The 20,029-nt window shown below is 37.0% G+C and overlaps 2 protein-coding genes across 2 annotated transcripts; one reads left to right on the top strand and one right to left on the bottom strand.

The window, feature by feature from the left end:
- Nucleotides 1–1,804: 1,804 nt before the first annotated feature.
- LOC124539162 lies at nt 1,805–6,190 on the top strand. The gene is made up of 3 exons (XM_047116458.1): nt 1,805–2,065; nt 2,188–2,277; nt 6,060–6,190. Exons 1-3 carry the CDS (start codon nt 1,939–1,941, stop codon nt 6,188–6,190), a joined length of 348 nt encoding a protein of 115 aa, XP_046972414.1. The 5' UTR covers nt 1,805–1,938.
- A 7,461-nt stretch (nt 6,191–13,651) lies between these two features.
- On the bottom strand, nt 13,652–18,395 carry LOC124539163. Its single transcript, XM_047116459.1, has 5 exons — nt 18,278–18,395; nt 16,456–16,542; nt 15,509–16,207; nt 14,884–15,054; nt 13,652–14,463 (listed from the first exon to the last, which is right to left on the bottom strand). The coding sequence occupies exons 1-5, from the start codon at nt 18,393–18,395 to the stop codon at nt 14,360–14,362; spliced, it is 1,179 nt and encodes a 392-aa protein (XP_046972415.1). The 3' UTR covers nt 13,652–14,359.
- Between the last annotated feature and the right edge of the window lie 1,634 nt (nt 18,396–20,029).

Below are 20,029 nucleotides of genomic sequence, written 5' to 3' on the forward strand. Positions count from 1 at the left end.
TGTAACCGATTATTACGGATTAAAATCCGACATGAGAACCCTGCCTGTGTCGGATGCCTATATGCCAGCCCGCACTGGAGTAGCGTGGTGGAATAAAATACAAATCTTCGCCTCGTGTAGACAAGAGGTCGTGTAGACAAGAGTTGTGATATTTACAGGCTGTATTGCAGGTACTATACTATTTGTAACAACTGCTACAAACAGTAACTGATAATACACTTTACTACCCTGTGATGGCACTGGTCATTATATTGTTGAGGAAAAACGCACCCTAAAAATATTAAATTACTTAATATATTATTAAAGTCACTTTTAGTAATGCATTTATTAGCACGTTACATTTATAAAAGCAACCATACATATCTGAACCGTAACAGATGTTATCAAATTACTGGCAGCGCTGTAACAGCTCACCTAACTTCTCTTTGTGTTAATCGCCGACCTGAAACACAACCTACCGTCAGTGTAGTCGTTGAAACTAAACTGCTTTGCTAAGGACTCTGTTCTATGTGAATACATTCAATATAGTATAATGGTAATATATACGCCTCTGCTACTTTAGTTTCTGAGTTCGTTGACCTCTGTCAGTGCTTTCCTTAGCGACATTTTCTCAGCTGGATGATGATCCACGGCGCGCGCTACGCATGCGTCAGTCGCCGGCGACTTCTTGCCGCCGTATCCTCCATAAACACGTGTAGGGCTTGACATTATATAGATGAAAATTTAAAAAATAAAAAATATAACACTCGCTCTTTGCACACGATTTTCCTTTGTTCATATGCGTGATCTCGTTGTCTGTCCGCGTCTCAACCCGTTCCAAGATGACGAGCCAGTTCTCAGAGCTCATGATTTACTATTTGGACGTGCGCTACATTGTATCTTACTTGACGCATCCAGTGTCGAGCGATTCTCTATTAAGATACTTCTTACATGCACAAGGGATATAACTCATACATCTTAGATTCCATGACTGACAATGCATTGATGATGCTCAGAGTGCAAGCCTTTTACACTTTTTGCAAAGATTTTTGAGTGAGCCACTGACCACTTACAAAAAGAACTGTTTGCTCCACTACCTTCCTAAAATTGATTTAAAAAGATGAATAATAATAGTTATTTATTGTATTGAAGAGATCGTTGTTTTAGCGACAAGGCCGCCTCTTGTGCATCTTTCTTAAACGTGACTAAACTATGTGTTTACTGGTGTATTACAAAGAGTATTTTGATTTGATTTGTACCGATTAAATTCCAATAGTATGGTAGTTCATTAATATTTCGCAATACGCTAATCTGGCAGCCCTGATCACAGGGCGTCGCGGCGCCGGAGCGTCGCTGACAATTGTTGCGCGTCTCGCCGCCTCACGCACCCCACAGCTCGACGCGGAGTCACTCAGCTCTAGGCGCGACCACAAACATCTAGCTAAGAGCAGTTGCCCTGCATACCCGATATTTCTATACATATTTTATGATGATTCGACAACATTTACAAATTTATAACGAGTATATTTAAAAAACAATAAAGTTTTGTTATTGATTGTTCTTTTAAATTAACAGTCAAATATCAAAATTCAGATGTATCTTTGAAGTGCAAATATGTGGATCTTTGATGGTGATGTGAGAACGAATTAGTGATGAAGAAACGGAGACAAAGTCGCTAGCCGACACGAGGGCGTAAGTCAAAAGCTAATCATTAAATAAACTATATCATAATTCATAAGTTTCCATCATCTGACAATGCAGACCTCTCGGAATACTCAGTGATTGATTAGTTGATTAGTACTTTTAAAACACAACATGTCTCATGTGTGTGACCCATTAACTCATATAACCCAGTAACAACGTATGTCTGTTTAGCGGTAGAATGTGTAGTGAGCAGGCTGCACGCAATTGTATTTCGACCACGTCAATAGTGGTTCGTGCCGGAGTACCCGCGGAGTGATGGGGTCGGTGCGCGGCGCGCGGCCGCCCTCGCACACCGCCTACTACGTGGCGCTGGCCGGCGTGCTAGCCTTGCTGCTGCTGCTGTGCTGCTACTTCATATATTTCTGCATACGCAGAGTTAAAGGTACCAACAAACGAAAATCCCATCACTGGGAAGCGAGCTTCAGTGTCCTGGAAAGGCTCAATGAATGTATGCAATGCTAATACCTCGCTGACTTGTTAGCTTATAGATACTTCGTTCCTCAGAGTTGGCGCAGCAGCCGCTCCCGGAGCCGGTGAAGTCAGTGCGACCTCCGCCCCCGCCGCCGAAGCCTGTCGCTTATCCAGTGCAACCAGGTCCGTATCATCGCTGTACTGGTAGACTCGAATATCTTCAATTTTGAAAGTTTACCCAACAACTTCGCGACCTAACAACGAACCAAACATTAACCATGAGTCACATGTGACTCACGCGTTTAACCATTGTTGAGTGTCATATATTATTATATTCAGCTTAATCTCATAACGCGCGAGTGACATCTATTCTTTTCATACAGGTACACATTTTTCATACAGGTACACATTTCATAATTTTTAAAATTTACTTGGTGGTACGCCTTTGTGCAAGCCCGTCTGGGTAGGTACCACCCAGTTATTCTACCGCCCAATAACAGTACTCAGCATTGTTATGTTCCGGTTTGAAGGGTGAGTGAGCCAGTGTAACTACAGGCACAAGGGACATAACATCTTAGTTCCCAAGGTTGGTGGCACATTGACGATGCAAGGAATAGTTAATATTTCTTACAGCGTCATTGTCTATGGGTCATGGTGACCAATTACCGTCAGGTGGCCTATATGCTCGTCCGCCAACCTATACCATAAAAAAAGAAAAAATTAAATACATTCATACAGGTTTTTTCTTTGGGACTTTTGTGATTGGATTAGTGTAAGTGTCTGAGTGTAAGCGCGTGTGGTCGCAGGCGGGTGGATTTACACAAGAAAAATTTCCTCAAGTAAAAAATTAAAAAAATTGAAATCACGTTGGAATGCTTGTAAAACTAGATAAAACAATCGTAGGATAACTAAAATTCTCCTAAAATGTGATTAGACTATTTTTTAACGCCTAAATCGGAAAATATTAGCATTTAAATAAAAAGAGGTGAGATGGTGTTGACGACTGTGGTATGGCGATGATTTACACATGGATGGTGATGATCTTAAGTGTATGGTGATGACACTTTATACATGAATTCACAATTAAATGACAAGTTTTAAGGAAATCAACTTTATTAATGATTAATTAACAACAAATAAATCAACAGTCTAAAATATAAAGTATTAAACTTAGTAGGTACTTAAAATTTTTTTTCTTAAATCAACTTATTATATTTTTATATTCATTGAGATTTAATTTGGTTTTTTTTGGTAATCAGTCTTATGGAGGTAAAATTATATTTAATGTCTTTACCTTTCCGTAATCAGGCATTTTATTCTTAATTATTATCACGTAATCATCAAATTTCTCAGTTTTTACTCATTTACTTAATCAATAGTCCTTTAGATGTTTTTTTTTCATAATTTCGCAATCTTCTCACACTTACTAATCTACCTGCATGCAGCCATAAAATTTCGGACTATTTTTTTTGTATTTGGATTAATTTGTTGGAGAGTATTTTTATATTTGAAGGCCCTGCTACAAGTACTTTTTGATTAGTTGGTAAATTGGTAACGTTACGAAGAGTTCGACGCTTTGTTGTTGCTAATAGAGTGACATGATCTCTGTCTTCGTCCTGATTTATGGTTATTGCGACTGAATGTGGTATTTTTATAAAACCTAAATGTTTTCCATGACCACATATCTGGCCACATGTACATTTGAAGCAGCTAGATGATCTCAAAGTTAACCTATCACAGTGAAGTTGCCACAGGACCTGATGTACTTTCAGAGTACCCTTAAATGTGTCAAGTTTACTGGGTAATTTCTGTTCTCTCATCCGCACGTCAGTTTCTTTACAGCAATAACTGTTACATTGGTGTGTGTTTGTAAGACAGTCATAAATTTATCAATACTAGTAATGTCTGTGCCATGATTCACTAGAAAATCAGCTGTCCTCTTGACTACAGCCCCCACCCCATCTGTGGCTCCTTTTCCGTGGCCAGCTTCAGTGTAATTCCATGTGACTGTTGTAATTTGTGGGAAATCTTGGCAAAATTGTGATAATATAAAAAACATGTACTTATTTCTATATTGTGATGTAGGCGAATCTGATTGGAAATGAAGTGTGTCTAGAAATGGATTAATTTTTATACTTTCTTTTATCAGAGGTAAAAGATGTGCCCATATTGATGGAGCGTCATGTCTTAGACATTCGCTGACGGTGCAGACTGATGTTGGTTTTATATCACTGCTATGAAAATCAAAAGCATAAATAACGGCAGTATGGAGGACAATTTCTTTGCGGCTCCCGCCAAAATGTAATGACTGAACTTCACTAGCTGCTTTCATTCTATAATTTTCCGAAAAGTCGACATGTATGACAGCAGAATTAACAGTCAAAGAATTTTTTAATTCTTTCAATTCACTATATTGTGTATAGATTAAGTAACAGTGCTCGAAAAATGACTTCATATCTGTATCCAACTCATTGATAACTTTGAGGGATTTTGCTTTAATTTCGTCTTTCTTGGTGATAGTGATAGTTTTAGGACCTTTTTTTGTTGAAATTAACTCTCGGGATCGTATCCATTTATAAAAAACTATCTCAGCATCATTAGAGAACTCATTGAATTGAATATTCTTGCGTTTGCAGAGACCGCATTCTCTTTTAAGACATTTCTCTGAATATCTTGAACAACAAAGACTTTCCAGCAATTCGTGATGATTCTTCTCTCTAATGATTCCCACCTTAAATAAAGATTCCAGCTTGAGATCAATATTAGCATGTACTTCACACATGCATGTGTCTCTTTGCGCCGCAGTGGCTGGCAATACCCAGAATGGACGACATTTCCAAAACGTACAGTAGCTCACTCTTATTTTATGAATCTTCATAAACTTCTCGTGTAAATCTTTTATCGAACTTTTGAGAGTCCTTTTCTGCATTTGTGTTTTAAATCGTGTAATATACTGTTTCTTTCCGGGACATATCGTACTGTTTGCATCAAGAATAAAGAGAACCTGAAACGCTATAAGTAAAACCTACCATAGATAACTTACTCTAATTCTTTATAATAACAATTTAAAAGAGTAAATAAATAACATTTGATGTTGGGCTGGGCTAAGGCCTCCTCTCTGATTAAGGTGAGTGTTTGGAACATATTCCACTCTTAGTGTAAGTTTCAAGCAAATTAAGAAAATCATCATCACCATACGCCTGTTGTCATCACCGCTCATTAATTATAAACGGTAATGATGCGTATGGTGATGACAATTAGGACGTTACATCGATTTTTCTAGAAAAGTAATAATAATAGTAGGATACCGCTACTCTTTTTGGCATCTTCACTTATAACTAAGTTTATATACAATTTATCGTAAACTTATTGAATGTACTTACCTTGAATGTAAAACTTGACGGAAATGACGTGACTTTGGCTAAACACAACTTTTTTGGACACTTACTCAAAATTTTTGGTGTCGGACCGCGTTTCGGCAGACTTGCGTCTCCTTTCACAGTTTGCTCAGAACTGAGGAAGCGGGTCGGGGTATCGCGTGCCCCGCAAATGCTATACATACGGAACTACCTCCACTTTGATGTTTCTGTGACGGTGTTGACGAATTTTTTATTTATTTATTAATTATTTATTTTGCGAAGAAATTATTATAACTTTTTTTTAAATATAGATGCAATATGGATAAATGTATATCGTCAATTAAAATCTGCTTCTTACGTGGGGTAATCGATTTATTTGACCGCAAACTGTAAGAGTCACATTTTTTTGCCAGGTGGTGATGATTTTGATGGATGTATTAATTTTGTTAAAAATCATCTGTTGACTTTAAGGGTGTTTGGATTAAAGTGCCGTATAAAATAAGTACATATAAAGCCTGTAAATATAAAAAAAGTAAAGATATTTGGCAGTATAATTTTTTTTATAACCTCCACGTGATTTTTCATCGTTTTTGTAAATCCACCCAGGCGTCCGAGAGAGCGCCACGGCGATGGCGCGCCTGTGCCAGCTGCCGGCCGCGCACACCGACACCGTGTTCCCGGCGCTGCCCGCGCCGCGCCTCGTGCCGCGCGCGCGCTCGCCCGCCGCCGCGCGCTGAATGCGAGCCGCTGATCGCTGTCTGTACTTATTGTGGTTTTTTACAGGAAAATTAGTTTGAAGCGAAGAGTTCGTATCTTGCAATAAATGTTAGTTGTGGATCAAAATATATTATGAAGTTGAATTTATTACATTAGCACTGTACGTAACTGGCCGCGTTATATACTCAGTAAGTACTCTTTTTATCTTTATACCTCAGACGAGGGACCATGGACGATTTACGAAAACTATTTTTATTAATTATTAATTTTTAAGAGCATCCCAAATAGCAAAGCTTTGCTTTAATTCTTAATTAACATCTAGAACGTATTTCGAATTAGGAACTTACCCTACAATTCAAAACAGCGTACTACTTATCTGCAGATATAACATCGATTTTTTTGACAAAGTATACTTTGTATATTCAAATATATATAAGTTAAAAATTATATTATGTTTTGAAAATTAAAATGACAGTTAATTAAGAAACCATGTTAAGGAAAGTTGTAGGTTTTTCAGGATTATCTGTTATTGTAATCGTTGTTAGTTTTCCTTGTATGTAATAACTAAAGGTTAATTTGGTTTGTTAATGACGAAGAACAATTAAAGAACAAAGAATTTTCTTAATAAATTCACTATATTTGAAGTATAATTGGTTTCAACGACCGATTGTTGACATATGTACACATAGCGCATATTTACAAGCTGAACTATTGTATTCCACATATGTGCTTATGTATTAATTACGAAGTATATTTAACAGAGAGTATTCGGTATTACTTTTTATGAAATACGAAGGCAGACGAGTAAATGGACCACCTGATTGTAAGTGGTCACCACCGCCGATAATATAGACAATAGCGCCGTAAGAAATATTAACCATTTCTCACATCGCCAACGCGCCACCAACCTCAGCAACTAAGATGTTATTTCACTAGTGGCTGTAGTTACACTGGCTCACGACATTACCGTTGTTTTACTCTAGAAGTCTATTAAGTGAGTGGTATCCACTCAGACAGCCTCGCACAAAGCCCTACTAGCAAGAAAACTACTGAAAATTTAAGGATATTTTAGAAAAACTGTAAAAAACTGGGTAATCACCTTAATACTAAAATAAAGTTCAACATCAGTTGTCCGTTATTTGGTTGTCTATATTCATTGTACTACTTGTTGGTCTTGGCTATATAAATTAATAAATAAACTGGATATAAATATTTTATATTATATAAAATGTTGTAATTGTTGTAATTACGATATTATTGTCTTATGTGAAACGTGGCTTCACAATGGTGTTTCGGATTCGGAACTATTTGACGACAGATACACTGTTTACAGGAGGGATAGGGAATCCAGTCCTATTTGTAATAAAAAAACGGGAGGTGGTGTACTAATCGCGGTGTCAAAATTAATAAATTCGAAAAGAATTAAATCCTTCGAAAGTGCCTGCGAGGACTTATGGATTTCTGTTGATATTGATAATGGCGGCCGCTCATCTCATGTTTTTATTTGTGCAGTATATCTACCCCCACCTATTCAGAGAAACATATTAGAACACTTTATTGCTAATACTAATCGAGTTATGGAAACTGGTAATAAAACGTTAATCGTAGGCGACTTTAATATGAGTAATATTGAGTGGTCACATACAGTAGATTTACCGTGTACAAATTTTAATCCTACCTCAAATTGTACATATAGTTCATTTGCAAGCTTATTTATAAATTTCATTGTACTTAATGATTTAAAACAATATAATTTCGTGACAAATAAGAACAATAAAATTTTAGATCTTATCTTGAGCAATGTTTCTGTCGTCAACTTAGCACCGAGCTATGATATTTTAAGTGTAATTGACGGTCATCACCCTCCTTTACAATTTTCAATAAATTTTAGCAACGGTAAGTCACTAGAATCTAAAGTCATGTTAAGAAATAATTTTTTTAAGGCTGATTATTGTAAAATTCAGGAGGCTTTACAAAATATAGATTGGGATGATAAATTTTCAAAGTGTGGAGATGTAAACGAGATGGTTGCATCTTTTTATGCAGTCCTTCGAGTCTTAATTGGTATGTATGTTCCCAAAAAGAATTTTAATAAAAATCGTTATCCCGTATGGTTTTCAAAAAATCTAATTAGACTTTTGCGAGAAAAAAACAAATACAGAATCAGGGCAGGCAAGTATCGAAATCCTCTCGACGTTTTGTCTTTTAAGTTGTTAAGATCTAGATGTGAACATCTTCAAACCGAATGTTACAATAATTATTTAGAACTTCTTGAGTCTTCTCTATCCAAGAACGCCAAGCTTTTTTACACCTACATACAGTCTAAAAGGAAAAAAAGTACCGAGTTTCCTTCCCAAATGTATCTTGATAATCAAGTTGCTAATAGTGGTAACGAAATATGTAATCTCTTTGCTACTAACTTCTTATCCTATTATAGTACAAATACTTCAAATTTAAATAGAACTACTCATGCTGCTCATGAAGCTTCATCTGGGACTATCAGTTCTATAATTTTGTCTCATAAGGAAATACATAAAGCGTTAAAAAGTCTCAATCCATCTAAAGGAGCAGGTTTCGATGGTATTCCATCTTACTTTATTGTTAATTGCGCTGATGCATTAACGGCCCCGCTTTACCATATATTTAATACATCACTTTCCACGGGTATTTTTCCTACATATTGGAAAATATCCTTAGTAATACCTATTTTTAAATCCGGAGACCCCAATCAAATAAATAATTATAGACCGATATCCTTGTTATCAATTCTTGGTAAAGTACTGGAATCCCTGTTATATCCTTATATTGCATGGCATGTAAAACAACTTATTTCACCGCATCAACATGGTTTTTATAGATCTCGCTCCACAAATACTAACTTGATTTCCTACGTCGAGGATTTATGTGACTCGATCGATGCTAAAGTGCCAGTCCACGTCGTATATACCGACTTCAGCAAGGCGTTCGATCGAGTTGACCATAAGATACTGCTCTCAAAGCTTTCAGGACACGGTATATGTGGACGCATTTTAGAATGGTGTGCTTCATATTTGAGTGAACGAAGGTCAATTGTAGCTGTTAAAGGATACTTTTCTGAATCTTTTAGTGTTTTATCTGGAGTTCCACAGGGTTCCCACCTTGGGCCATTATTTTTTAACATTTTTATTAATGATCTTACATTGTGTTTTAACCATTCTCGTTACTATTTATTTGCCGATGATGTTAAACTTATGAAACCTATTCACAGTCTTAATGACGCTAAATTGCTGAATGAAGACTTGGGCAAACTTAGCGACTGGTGCGACTATAACAACATGTCTATGAACATCGATAAATGTCATTTTATTAGATTTTCACGAAACAAATCAGACTTAGTGTACTTTTATACTTTTAAAAACAAAAAGTTAAAGGAAGTTACCAGTGTTCGGGACTTAGGAGTAATCTTCGACTCAAAGCTCCGCTTTCATCTGCATATTGATCACATAATAAATAAAAGCTTTAAAACACTAGGATTCATATTACGTAATGGTAGGGACTTTAAAAAAGTGTCCAGTAAAATTAATCTTTATAACACTTTAGTACGCAGTACGCTAGAATATTGTAGCAATGTTTGGAATCCACATTATGAAGTATACATAAAAAGAATAGAACGGGTTCAAAAGAGATTTTTGTGGCACCTGTCTTACAGCTGTAACATAACTAAAACACACCCTCATTACATTGACCGATTAAAATACTTTAACCTTGATTCTCTACAAAACAGAAGAGAAATACTTGACCATACATTTCTGTTCAAAATGGTAAATAAAGATATAGACAGTCCGCAATTACTTTCAAAACTATACTTTAATGCACCAGTAAAACTCCCAAGAAGTCTCGTGTATACTCCATTCAATACAAAAAAATGCAAAAGTAATCTCGCTCATTATTCACCTTTGAATAGAATGACATTAAAGTTTAACTCTCTTTTTAAAAATACTAATATTGATATATTCTCGGGAAGGCCTCTTGAATTCAAAAAAACAATTAAAAAATGTATAATTAATTAATTAAGCTTAGATTTTAGTTTATAGTTGTTGGTTCTCCATGCACTTTATTTAAACTAAAATGTATTTAAACCAAAATGTTAACTTAGTGATTACATGCACTCTGTTACTATTTCAGCATGAAGTGGTTGCCTGTAACTGAGGTAGCACATAGCATCTTAATTGTATTAATTTAAATGGCTGTATTTGTGTATACTTTGTTGGCGATCCAATAAATAAATAAATAAATAAATAAAAATACATGCGAGCTAGGGATGGAAAAGTTAGCTTTTGTGTAGCTTTGTCTCGCGAGCTGCGACGAAGGATGTATTCCCTATGTACTAAGCGTTTAGTATTATATAAATATATAGATCGAGTCTATATGAAGTATATACCGCTACGATACCTCTATATACCGCCTAGACTAATGAAACTTTGCTACGAATCTATGTATTGTTATAATGTCTCATGTGCCAAATATCTATGCTTATTTGTTTTTGAATAAAATGTTTTGACTAATAATTGTTTTTATTTGTTCCTTTTATACTAATTTTAGATGTACTATCATCCATTCTACAGAACATACGTTTTGGACGCGTTGACAGACACTTTCACATTGAGAATAATATTTTTTTATTTCAAAGTAATTTTTATATTATATTATAAAGCAGTAAAACCAATTATTCCTCAAAAAGTATTTTTTAAAACGTATAATTTTCAAAAATTAACTTACATATACACTTACAACTAAGTCACTTATTTCTTCTCCAGATGTTGCCTAGTCATTGATGAAAGAAAATGTAAGAGCTTGTAAATCTAACTTTAATTTTACCCTTGTAAACCCCAATGACATAATACGCGCCTTTAAGTCACTAGACATCAAGAAAACGGCTGATTTATGGAGTATTTCTCTAAAGGTGATAAATTCGATTATTGATGTGATTGCACCTTTTCTTGCTTTTATATTTAATAGTTGTGTCCAACGTGGTATATTTCCTGACCTGATTTAAATATTGGAATAACTTTACTATGTTTTAGTAAAGTTATTCCAATATTTAAATCTGGTAGTTCTTCAGACCCCAACAACTATAGGTCAATTTCAATTCTACCTACCCTGAGCAAAATATTTGAGAAAATAATTCTAAATCAATTATTATGTAGAACATTTTAACAAACATAATCTACTTCATAGTAAACAATTTGGATTCACGAGGGGTCGCTCGACAACAGACGCTGGTATCGAGCTTATTAAGAATATCTATGAAGCCTGGGAAGAGTCACGGGATGCCTTAGGGGTTTTCTGTGACTTATCCAAAGCCTTTGATTGTGTTCAACATGAGACTCTGGTCAGGAAACTTTATCACTATGGAATTAGAGAATGTGCGCTTGACCTTCTGAGTTCTTATCTTAACAAAAGAATTCAGAGGGTTGACGTTAAAGGAAAAAAGTCTCCTGGGGTCTCAGTTGGTATGGGGGTCCCTCAGGGATCAATTCTTGAACTTTTTCTGTTTCTCACATATATAAATGACTTGCCCTTTCTTGTTGGGAACAAACATGATATAGTATTGTATGCTGATGATACCTCCTTAGTTTTTAAAATTAATAGAAAACTGGTACAGTACGACGACGTAAACAATGCTATAGCTGATATAGTACATTGGTTTAGCGTAAACAATCTTAGCCTTAATAATAATAAAACAAAAATTGTGAAATTTAGTACACCCAATATACATAATGTAAAAGCCAATGTACTCATTAACGGGGAATCTATGGATCCAATTGATTCTGCTGAGTTTCTTGGCTTACTGTTGATGCCAAGTTGCAATGGGACCCCCATATTAACGGATTGGCGAGTAGACTGAGTTCTGCGGCATTCGCGGTCAAAAAAATTAGATTATGTACCGATGTTGATACGGCTCGCTTAGTATATTTCAGTTACTTTCACAGTATAATGTCATACGGTATTATGCTGTGGGGCAACGCAGCCGCTATCCATACTATATTTGTGCTACAGAAGAGGGCTATTCGCGCAATCTATAACCTAGGAGCTAAAGAATCGTTAAGGAATAAATTTAGAGAAATCAAGATATTGACTGTTGCTTCTCAATATATATTCTGCAATGTTATGTATGTACGAAAAAATATTAATTATTTCATGAGAAAATGTGATACTCATAGCATTGGTACAAGAAACAAACACAAACTTGTTACTCCTGTTACTCGACTACATAGAGTCAGTAACTCCTTTGTGGGGCAATGTATACGGTTTTACAACAGGATCCCAGAAAGCGTTCAAAATGCCTCTGTTGCCAAATTAAAAAAATTTATTAAGGAACGCTTGTGTGCAAAAGGTACTATACAATTAATGAGTTTATGATCGATAGCACACCTTGGGAATGAAACGATCGCCTCCTGGCTATTTCATCTCATATTAAATTGTTTAAATAATATATGAGACAAATAAAAAAAAAACCGCTGAGTTTCTTTCGCCGGTTCTTCTCAGGTCAGGGTATTTTCTTTTCCGAACCGGTGGTAGTGTTTCAATTGACCATCAATAAGAAAGTGTAATGCTTCTATATTGAATAAAGCTATTTGAGTTTGAGTTTGAGTTTACACACACGCGCGAATAATATATAGCACGCCAATAATTTAATTGAGCCACTGTTGATTTTTTTTTTGTGGTTTTTGTTTAAAGACATTGATTATTTACATTAGAATTAATAATGTTAAGTGCTTAAATGTAAACAAATATGATTTAGACGTAGTTAGAGTGTAAATCTTCAAGGTGTACTCAGTAGCGGCGCAAGATCGAATCTTAATGTGGGAAAAAGTTTTCGAGGCCCTTGTTTTTTTCAAATTTCGGACGAGGCCCTTTGCACCGCGAGGCCGTGGGCGGTGGCCCACACTGCCCACGCCTTACGCCGCCATGAGGTGTACTACACCGTTGCATCGCAGTTCCGATGCTCTATACAAAGGCCCTCCTGTCCCCAGTCAAGGTAAGCTCGCGGTATTATACTTTTATTGAAGCTTTTTGCACTACTACCGAAGACCCATATGTTTCAACAGCTATTGTGATAAAACATATTTCTGAATACCTACTGTTGAAATGCAAAAAGTGTATAATATAATTTTAAGAATTTTTGCTATAAATAAGAACACTGAAATCAGTTTGTGAACATTTAACTTTATTTCATAATACAATATCGACAAAGCAATAATCGTAATACAATCATACGAAACATAACGACAAAATACTCCGATACCAACACATATAATCAAATGTAAAAAAAACATGTCAAACATTAATAAAAAAAGTAAAAAACATTTACTTAATATTTCTAAAGCGTATCAGTTATTTATGTTAAAACCGACGAAGTAGAATATTTCTTTACGGCTGGGCCACATTATATAAGATAAGTACATATAATGTTTGAAATACGTACATTATTAAATGCAAAACGTGATAAAAACCGAAAGCGATGGCCGTGTTCCTCATATATATATATTTGGTAATTGACTAGAATCAGAGGTGCAATAAGCTCTCAAGGCCGAAAGAAACAATAGCTCGACAAATGATCAGAAAATAATCTCCGCAGCATACGAGTACATCCTCAAGTATTCGGAGATAAGCGCGATCACATCAATAGACTGGTAATAGACTCGGTAAATTATAAAAATAATCTTATTTCAAAAATACTCTCATCTCTCACTAATATTCGACTTACTATAGTAGCGACGGTAATACAAGTATTTAGTCCCAAATCGTCTGGTAGTGCTGATAAGCCTCTTTTTTAACGCCTGCTGTTTATCCAAAACACCATCGTGACGTGTTCATGTGTACATGTGAAACTTTACATTATATTTTCTGAGAACCATACATTATTTGTTTAACGACTAGAGTTTAGTTGTTACTCTCGATAAAACATACATCAGGTATATTGTGTTCCACAAATGTTGTTTAAAAGCTAAATAAAATTCACAATAGTCTTTGCTTACAGTCTTCTAATTTTTTCTTCAGGTGTCCGAGATGAGAAAAATTATATAATATATTATCGATTTAAGTAAAACCTGTCACGACAATTACAATATCACGTTTGCTTCCAATTCCTACAAATCAATCAAACCCGGACACCTGACGACTAGTACGCCGAGCATCTGAGACGCCTATATAGCCGTCTCCTTCCTGTCCAAGGAAGCCAGCAGTTCGACCTCGTCGTAGGCGGGCGGGGGATCGTCGCAGCCTTCAAGCTCGAAATCTAGATCACTTTCTAGAAAATTCAATAATATTAGTGAAAAGGTTTTTTAAAATAGACTTAGAATAAAGTACATCGCCACGTGGCAGTGTCTCGACTGTTAGATATTCGAGGGCGTTGCTAGGTGCTACTTGGTGGTAGGGCTTTGTGCAAACCCGTCTGGGTAGGTACCACCCACTCATCAGTTATTCTACCGCCAAACAACAGTACTCAGTATTGTTGTGTTCCGGTCTGAAGGGTGAGTGAGCCAGTGTAACTACAGGCACAAGGGACATAACATCTTAGTTCCCAAGGTTGGTGGCACATTGACGATGTAAGGAATAGTTAATAATTCTTACAGCGTTAATGTCTATGGGCGATGGTGACCACTTACCATCAGGTGGCCCATATGCTCGTCCGCCAACCTATACCATAAAAAAAGGTGCGACTACGTACCGGAGAGCGCGCCGGACTGCGGGCGCAGTACGGGCGCGAGCACGTCGCCGGCGCTGGCGTGGCGCGCGCGCGACCAGCCCGCGGGCGGCGGCGCGGCCACCGGCGCGCGCCACACGCCCGCCGCGCCGCTCTCCTCCATGTAGGACGCCTCCCACTCGTACCCCACCGCCTCTGCGTCCGAGGTGTTACAATTTAAATTATATGTCAACTTTGCTAAAGGTTTTACAAGTTTTCAAATGTATTATCCCTACATCGCCAGGTGAGTCGAGATGGCCCAGTGGTTAGAACGCGTGCATCTTAACCGATGATTGCGGTTTCAAACCCAGGCAAGCACCGCTGATTCATGTGCTTAATTTGTCTTTATAATTCATCTCGTACTCGGCGGTGAAGGAAAACATCGTGAGGAAACCTGCATGTGACAAATTTCATAGAAATTCTGCCACATATGTATTCCACCAACCCGCATTGGAACAGCGTGGTGGAATATGTTCCAAACCTTCTCCTCAAAGGGAGAGGAGGCCTTTAGCCCAGCAGTGGGAATTTACAGGCTGTTGTTGTTGTTGTTGTTGTTGTACATCGCCAGGTGTTTCCGGCGAATGCCAGTATTTTATGTAAGCTCACTAACCTACGGAGGGCGGCGGCGCCGGTATGGTGTGAGTGTTGTACAGACTGGAGCGCGACTCGACGGTGTGGTGCATGGCCCCCGACCGGTCCAGCTCCACGTCCTCCATGTCGTTGCGCTCGAAGCCGGCCACCTGGAACTCCGTCAGCGGCACCAGCGGCTGCCTGTGCCGGCCCATGTCCTTGCTTCTAATGGATTCGTTCAAACACTGTTTAGCTTCCTTGGGTTTGCACACTTTCTTAACCTTGTGCTCGGCTTTTATTTCGTTGCTGTTCTCGTTGGGGCTGGCGGTGTCGCCCGCCTCGCCGATGTAGAAGTTCGTCACGCTCTCGGTGGCATCCTTGTCTTTGATGTCATCGTTTAGGGATTCTTTATTCAGATCTTTCTTCCGGGACGATTTAATGTTAGTGTAGTGTTTCTTGCAGGTTCTGACGACCACTTTGTCCGTGGTCTCTTCCAAGGATTCGTCTTTATCGGATTTATCGGAGACATCGCTCGCGTTGGAGAATTCGTTGTCCGACTTTAGGGGTATGTAGAGGTCTTTGGAAGATCGCTCCCAGTCTCTTCTGTGTATGACCTCGTCGATGACGCTGGGCGCGGAGTGGTAGCGGGCGTCGGGGTCCGCTGGCTCCAAATGTGACTTTCTTCTGCACCGAATCTCCTCGTGACTCCTGTGGGAAGATAGTGGCTGTTTCGTGTGACCTATAAAATGAAATGATCTTTTATTTTTTATAAAGATGATATTATCAAATACCATTAAGATAAATTTGTAATATTAGGAACGTATTTTTATGAGCTCAACATGATAAAAATATATTAATATTTTTCCATATTTAAAAAAATGCGGACCTAGTTATAAATGTTATGTACATATCAGCTTTTATAGATGCATGCAAACCCTACCGGTAATTCCTAGAGTCAAGATGATTATAACAAAGTTCATAAGTTACCGGATGTACTTGGCGTGTGCAGGGACACCGCGCTGCTCCCAAACCGTCTCGCGAACAACTCATTCGAGCGCTGGCGGGGATTTGATTCTGCAATGTATGAAATTCAAATCAAATTTATAGAAGTATAAAAAGTAAAGTCAATTTCAAAAGGAAATACTTCCTGTCTTAATAAAAAAAGCTAAGAGCTTGTATCACCACGCTACTCGATTGACTTGATGGACATTTGTATGTATAATTTCATCTGATTCGGAGATATAGTTTAGTATAAAAATCAGTTCATGTACTAATCGATAACTGACGGATAGGCCTCGCTTCGTTTAATCTATATAAACATGAATTTTTGTTTTAAAAAAAGATAAAAAATAGTTTAACAAATCTATTCATGAAATCGTTTGCACAGCCAAACAGCAGCAGAACTAAACGTAGAGGTAAAACAAATGAATCTAAAAAGTTGAAATCAGGAACATACATATATTTTATAGCGAAAGTATATTTTAAGATAAACACTTTAAGGAGCGGTAACGCCTATCAACATCAAACAACAACAGCAGCCTCTAAATTTCCCACTGCTGGGCTAAGGTTTCCTCTCCCTCTGAGGAGAAGGTTTGGAACATATTCCACCACGCTGTTCCAATGAAGATTGGTTGAATACACATGTGGCAGATTTTTTATGAAATTAGACATATGCAGGTTTCCTCACGATGTTTCCCTTCACCGCCGAATAAACACAAATTAAGCACGTGAAAATTCTGTGGTGTGTTAATTGTGGGTTCAAACCCAGGCAGGGTTTGAACCCGCAATTACGGTTAAGATGCACGCTTTCTAACCACTGCCATCTCGGCTCATGCATATTACACTTAGCGCCATTTATCGCCAGTGTCCTTACAGTTTGCAAACAAACACAGCAACTGCTTTGTATTATTAGTCAATACGAACAGTGGAAACTCGGCTGACATATTGTAAATCATTACCTATATCATTTTATCGTAAGTTTCCCTAAAAAGTAGATTTGAAACGCGAAAAACTTAGTTAATTAAAATAGTGAAATGAAATGGTTTATTGTAATGGATTATTATATTGGGTATAAAGAGGAAAACTTTTTCATATTTCGTGTAATCAATCGACGTACAAGAAGTGAATCAAGCGTTTGTTGCATATGGATGTCAACTACAAATAAGAAAATAAAATTAAAAATGTAATAACTATAACATTACCTCCAATTTAAAGTTCGATTGATGAAATGAATTCTTTAATCGCAAAAAAAGAATATATATTAAGGCATATTTTACTCACATTTACTCGTCATATACACGATGATACGATCTCCAAAATTAATGTTGTCCAACAAAATACATGGGAGTAATAAATTTATGAGTTCTTCCAAACATCTACAGTTTAATGGGTGCCACGATAACGATACTATTTTACACGCACATACACAACTACTGTATAAGCAATATATCTATGTTATTTACCGTTAGATATAACAGGCTTTTGAGGGTACTTTTCAGAGCTAGAATCTGTAAAAGAATAATATATTTTCCTGGTATAATAGGTATGCATAAATACAATATTAAGTACATATATAAATAAAACATGCATTATAGATTTTCAAATAATCTAAAACACAGTATTATATATAGAACAAAAACTTAACGGCAAAAGAAATATATTATATAGTAAGCAGTCTGCCATTCTTATGATAAGTGCCTGTCTTAGAAATATATTAAAGGCTTAGAATTTAGTTGTTACCAATATACTGACGATTAAGCATTCAGTAAGTGCAATTAATCAAGCAGGATGCAGAGCATGTGCATGTTACCAGAGCGGTCGTCATCGGGCCAGCAGCAGAGCCAGCACAGCAGCAGCAGCGGCGCGCACACCTCTGCCGCGAGCACGCCCCCCGCGCCGCCCAGCGCGCCCACTCCGATGCCGCCCATGCTACTCTACAACATGTACATGTACTTCTGTTTAAAAAAAATCTTTCTGAAATATTTTTTGGCCAGACTAAACTAAAGGTTCTTTGTTATATATAATTTTGAAAAGTATTAATTCACTTACCTCAAGTTTTGAAAGGGGATTAATTTCTAAATTACAAATATAAATATTTATTCATACTTAGTTTTAGTTTAAATTGATAGAGACTAGGATGTGTAGTGAGATGAGTACGAGCGATTGTTTGTTACAGAAAATACTATCACTTTAGCGCGCACTATCGATTGCAAAGTTGTGAAAAATTTTCAAATAATTAAGATTACGTTGTGTGTACTGACAGCGCGCTGTAGTGCGGAGTGTGGTGTGTGTGAGACTGAGGGCGGCTGTGCCATTGGTCCAGCTCTGCCGAGATTCAAGACGAGTAGGCCAGCGACACACTCAGCGCAGACTATTTACAAAAATCCAATTCCATTCTTTTTATCATTTAATCGATGGACAAACAAAAGGGCCATCTGATATTAAGTAGTCAACGTCAAGAGACAATGGCGCTATAAAAAATATTAACCGGTCCTTACATACTGTGGCAATGCGCCACCAGCCTTGGGAAATCAGATGTTATATCCCTCGTGGTGGGATAACCTAAATAGGCTAATAAAAAGCACGTCTAAGTTAGGAAGTATATTTATTTTAAAGTTATTTTATGTTTATAAGCAAATACTGGTTCTTACTGTTTAGTGCAAACGTCTATGTTTATCTGCAGAAGCGTGTAGAATTATTGTGATATATTTGATTATATGAATTATTGAAACTATCAGTCATGTAACATAAACACGCATGGTCATTGGAATTGAGTCGCATAACAAATTGAAGATTTTAGAAAAAGTGGCTCTAGTTCACCTTGACAGATTGCGCTTAAACGAACAAAAAAAATATTCAAGTTTTTATTTATGGCATAGATGGTAGTCGATCACGAAGCTTATCTGATAGAAAATGCAACGCTTTTTTTCTTGAATGTGCTGTGAGTTGTGTGGTGCAGGTTAAATTTAAATTTTGGACCAAATGTCCGAGAAAGATTCAGCAGTCGGCCAAACATATTCTCTTAATTTTCCCTGTGAAAAATGTAATAGAAGATGTAGAGTAACGTGAATCCCACATAGAGATGTTCGCGTAGAAACGTAAAGTGAAAGGACCAAGCTGACAGGAACGGGCTTGATCATCGAAAATCTGTAAATATCTATGCACTAAATAAATATGTAATCAAATTAATTCGAACTTTTGAGATCGTTTCTCTCGATGTGCCGCCGGCGGAGGCCGAAGGCGCCGGAGTGTCGCACTCACATCGATCCTCATCCCCGACATCTTCCGTCTCTGTCCGTCGTCACATCACATTCTCCTATTGTCTCAATATTTCCGTCTCCCTTGCCAGTATCTCAATGCCTTGTCGTTGTCTTCATCTTATATAATTAGACACATAATATCACTATTCCCAGTCCTAACAGAACTTCTCACTAAAAACATAAAATGATTACAAATAAACGGTTATTTTGATAATAACACAATGTAATAAGCGATATTTTTTTTAATTTCAATAATTTAAAAAAAATGAAATTCGAATACATAGAAATACCCACGATCAGTG

This window comes from Vanessa cardui, chromosome 22, assembly GCF_905220365.1.
Source record: "Vanessa cardui chromosome 22, ilVanCard2.1, whole genome shotgun sequence".
NCBI classification, from domain to species: Eukaryota; Metazoa; Arthropoda; class Insecta; order Lepidoptera; family Nymphalidae; genus Vanessa; species Vanessa cardui.

What these genes read in the sequence shown, in the direction of transcription:
- LOC124539163 (XM_047116459.1), bottom strand. Translation starts at nt 18,395, where the DNA reads ATGGGCGGCATCGGAGTGGGCGCGCTGGGCGGCGCGGGGGGCGTGCTC. An exon ending in GCCCGATGACGACCGCTCTG is followed by an intron (nt 16,543 to 18,277) that starts GTAACATGCACA and finishes CATACATTGCAG; the next exon opens with AATCAAATCCCCGCCAGCGC. An exon ending in GCAGTCCGGCGCGCTCTCCG is followed by an intron (nt 14,464 to 14,883) that starts GTACGTAGTCGC and finishes TGAATTTTCTAG; the next exon opens with AAAGTGATCTAGATTTCGAG.
- LOC124539162 (XM_047116458.1), top strand. Translation starts at nt 1,939, where the DNA reads ATGGGGTCGGTGCGCGGCGCGCGGCCGCCCTCGCACACCGCCTACTAC. An exon ending in CTGCATACGCAGAGTTAAAG is followed by an intron (nt 2,066 to 2,187) that starts GTACCAACAAAC and finishes TTCGTTCCTCAG; the next exon opens with AGTTGGCGCAGCAGCCGCTC. An exon ending in CGCTTATCCAGTGCAACCAG is followed by an intron (nt 2,278 to 6,059) that starts GTCCGTATCATC and finishes AAATCCACCCAG; the next exon opens with GCGTCCGAGAGAGCGCCACG.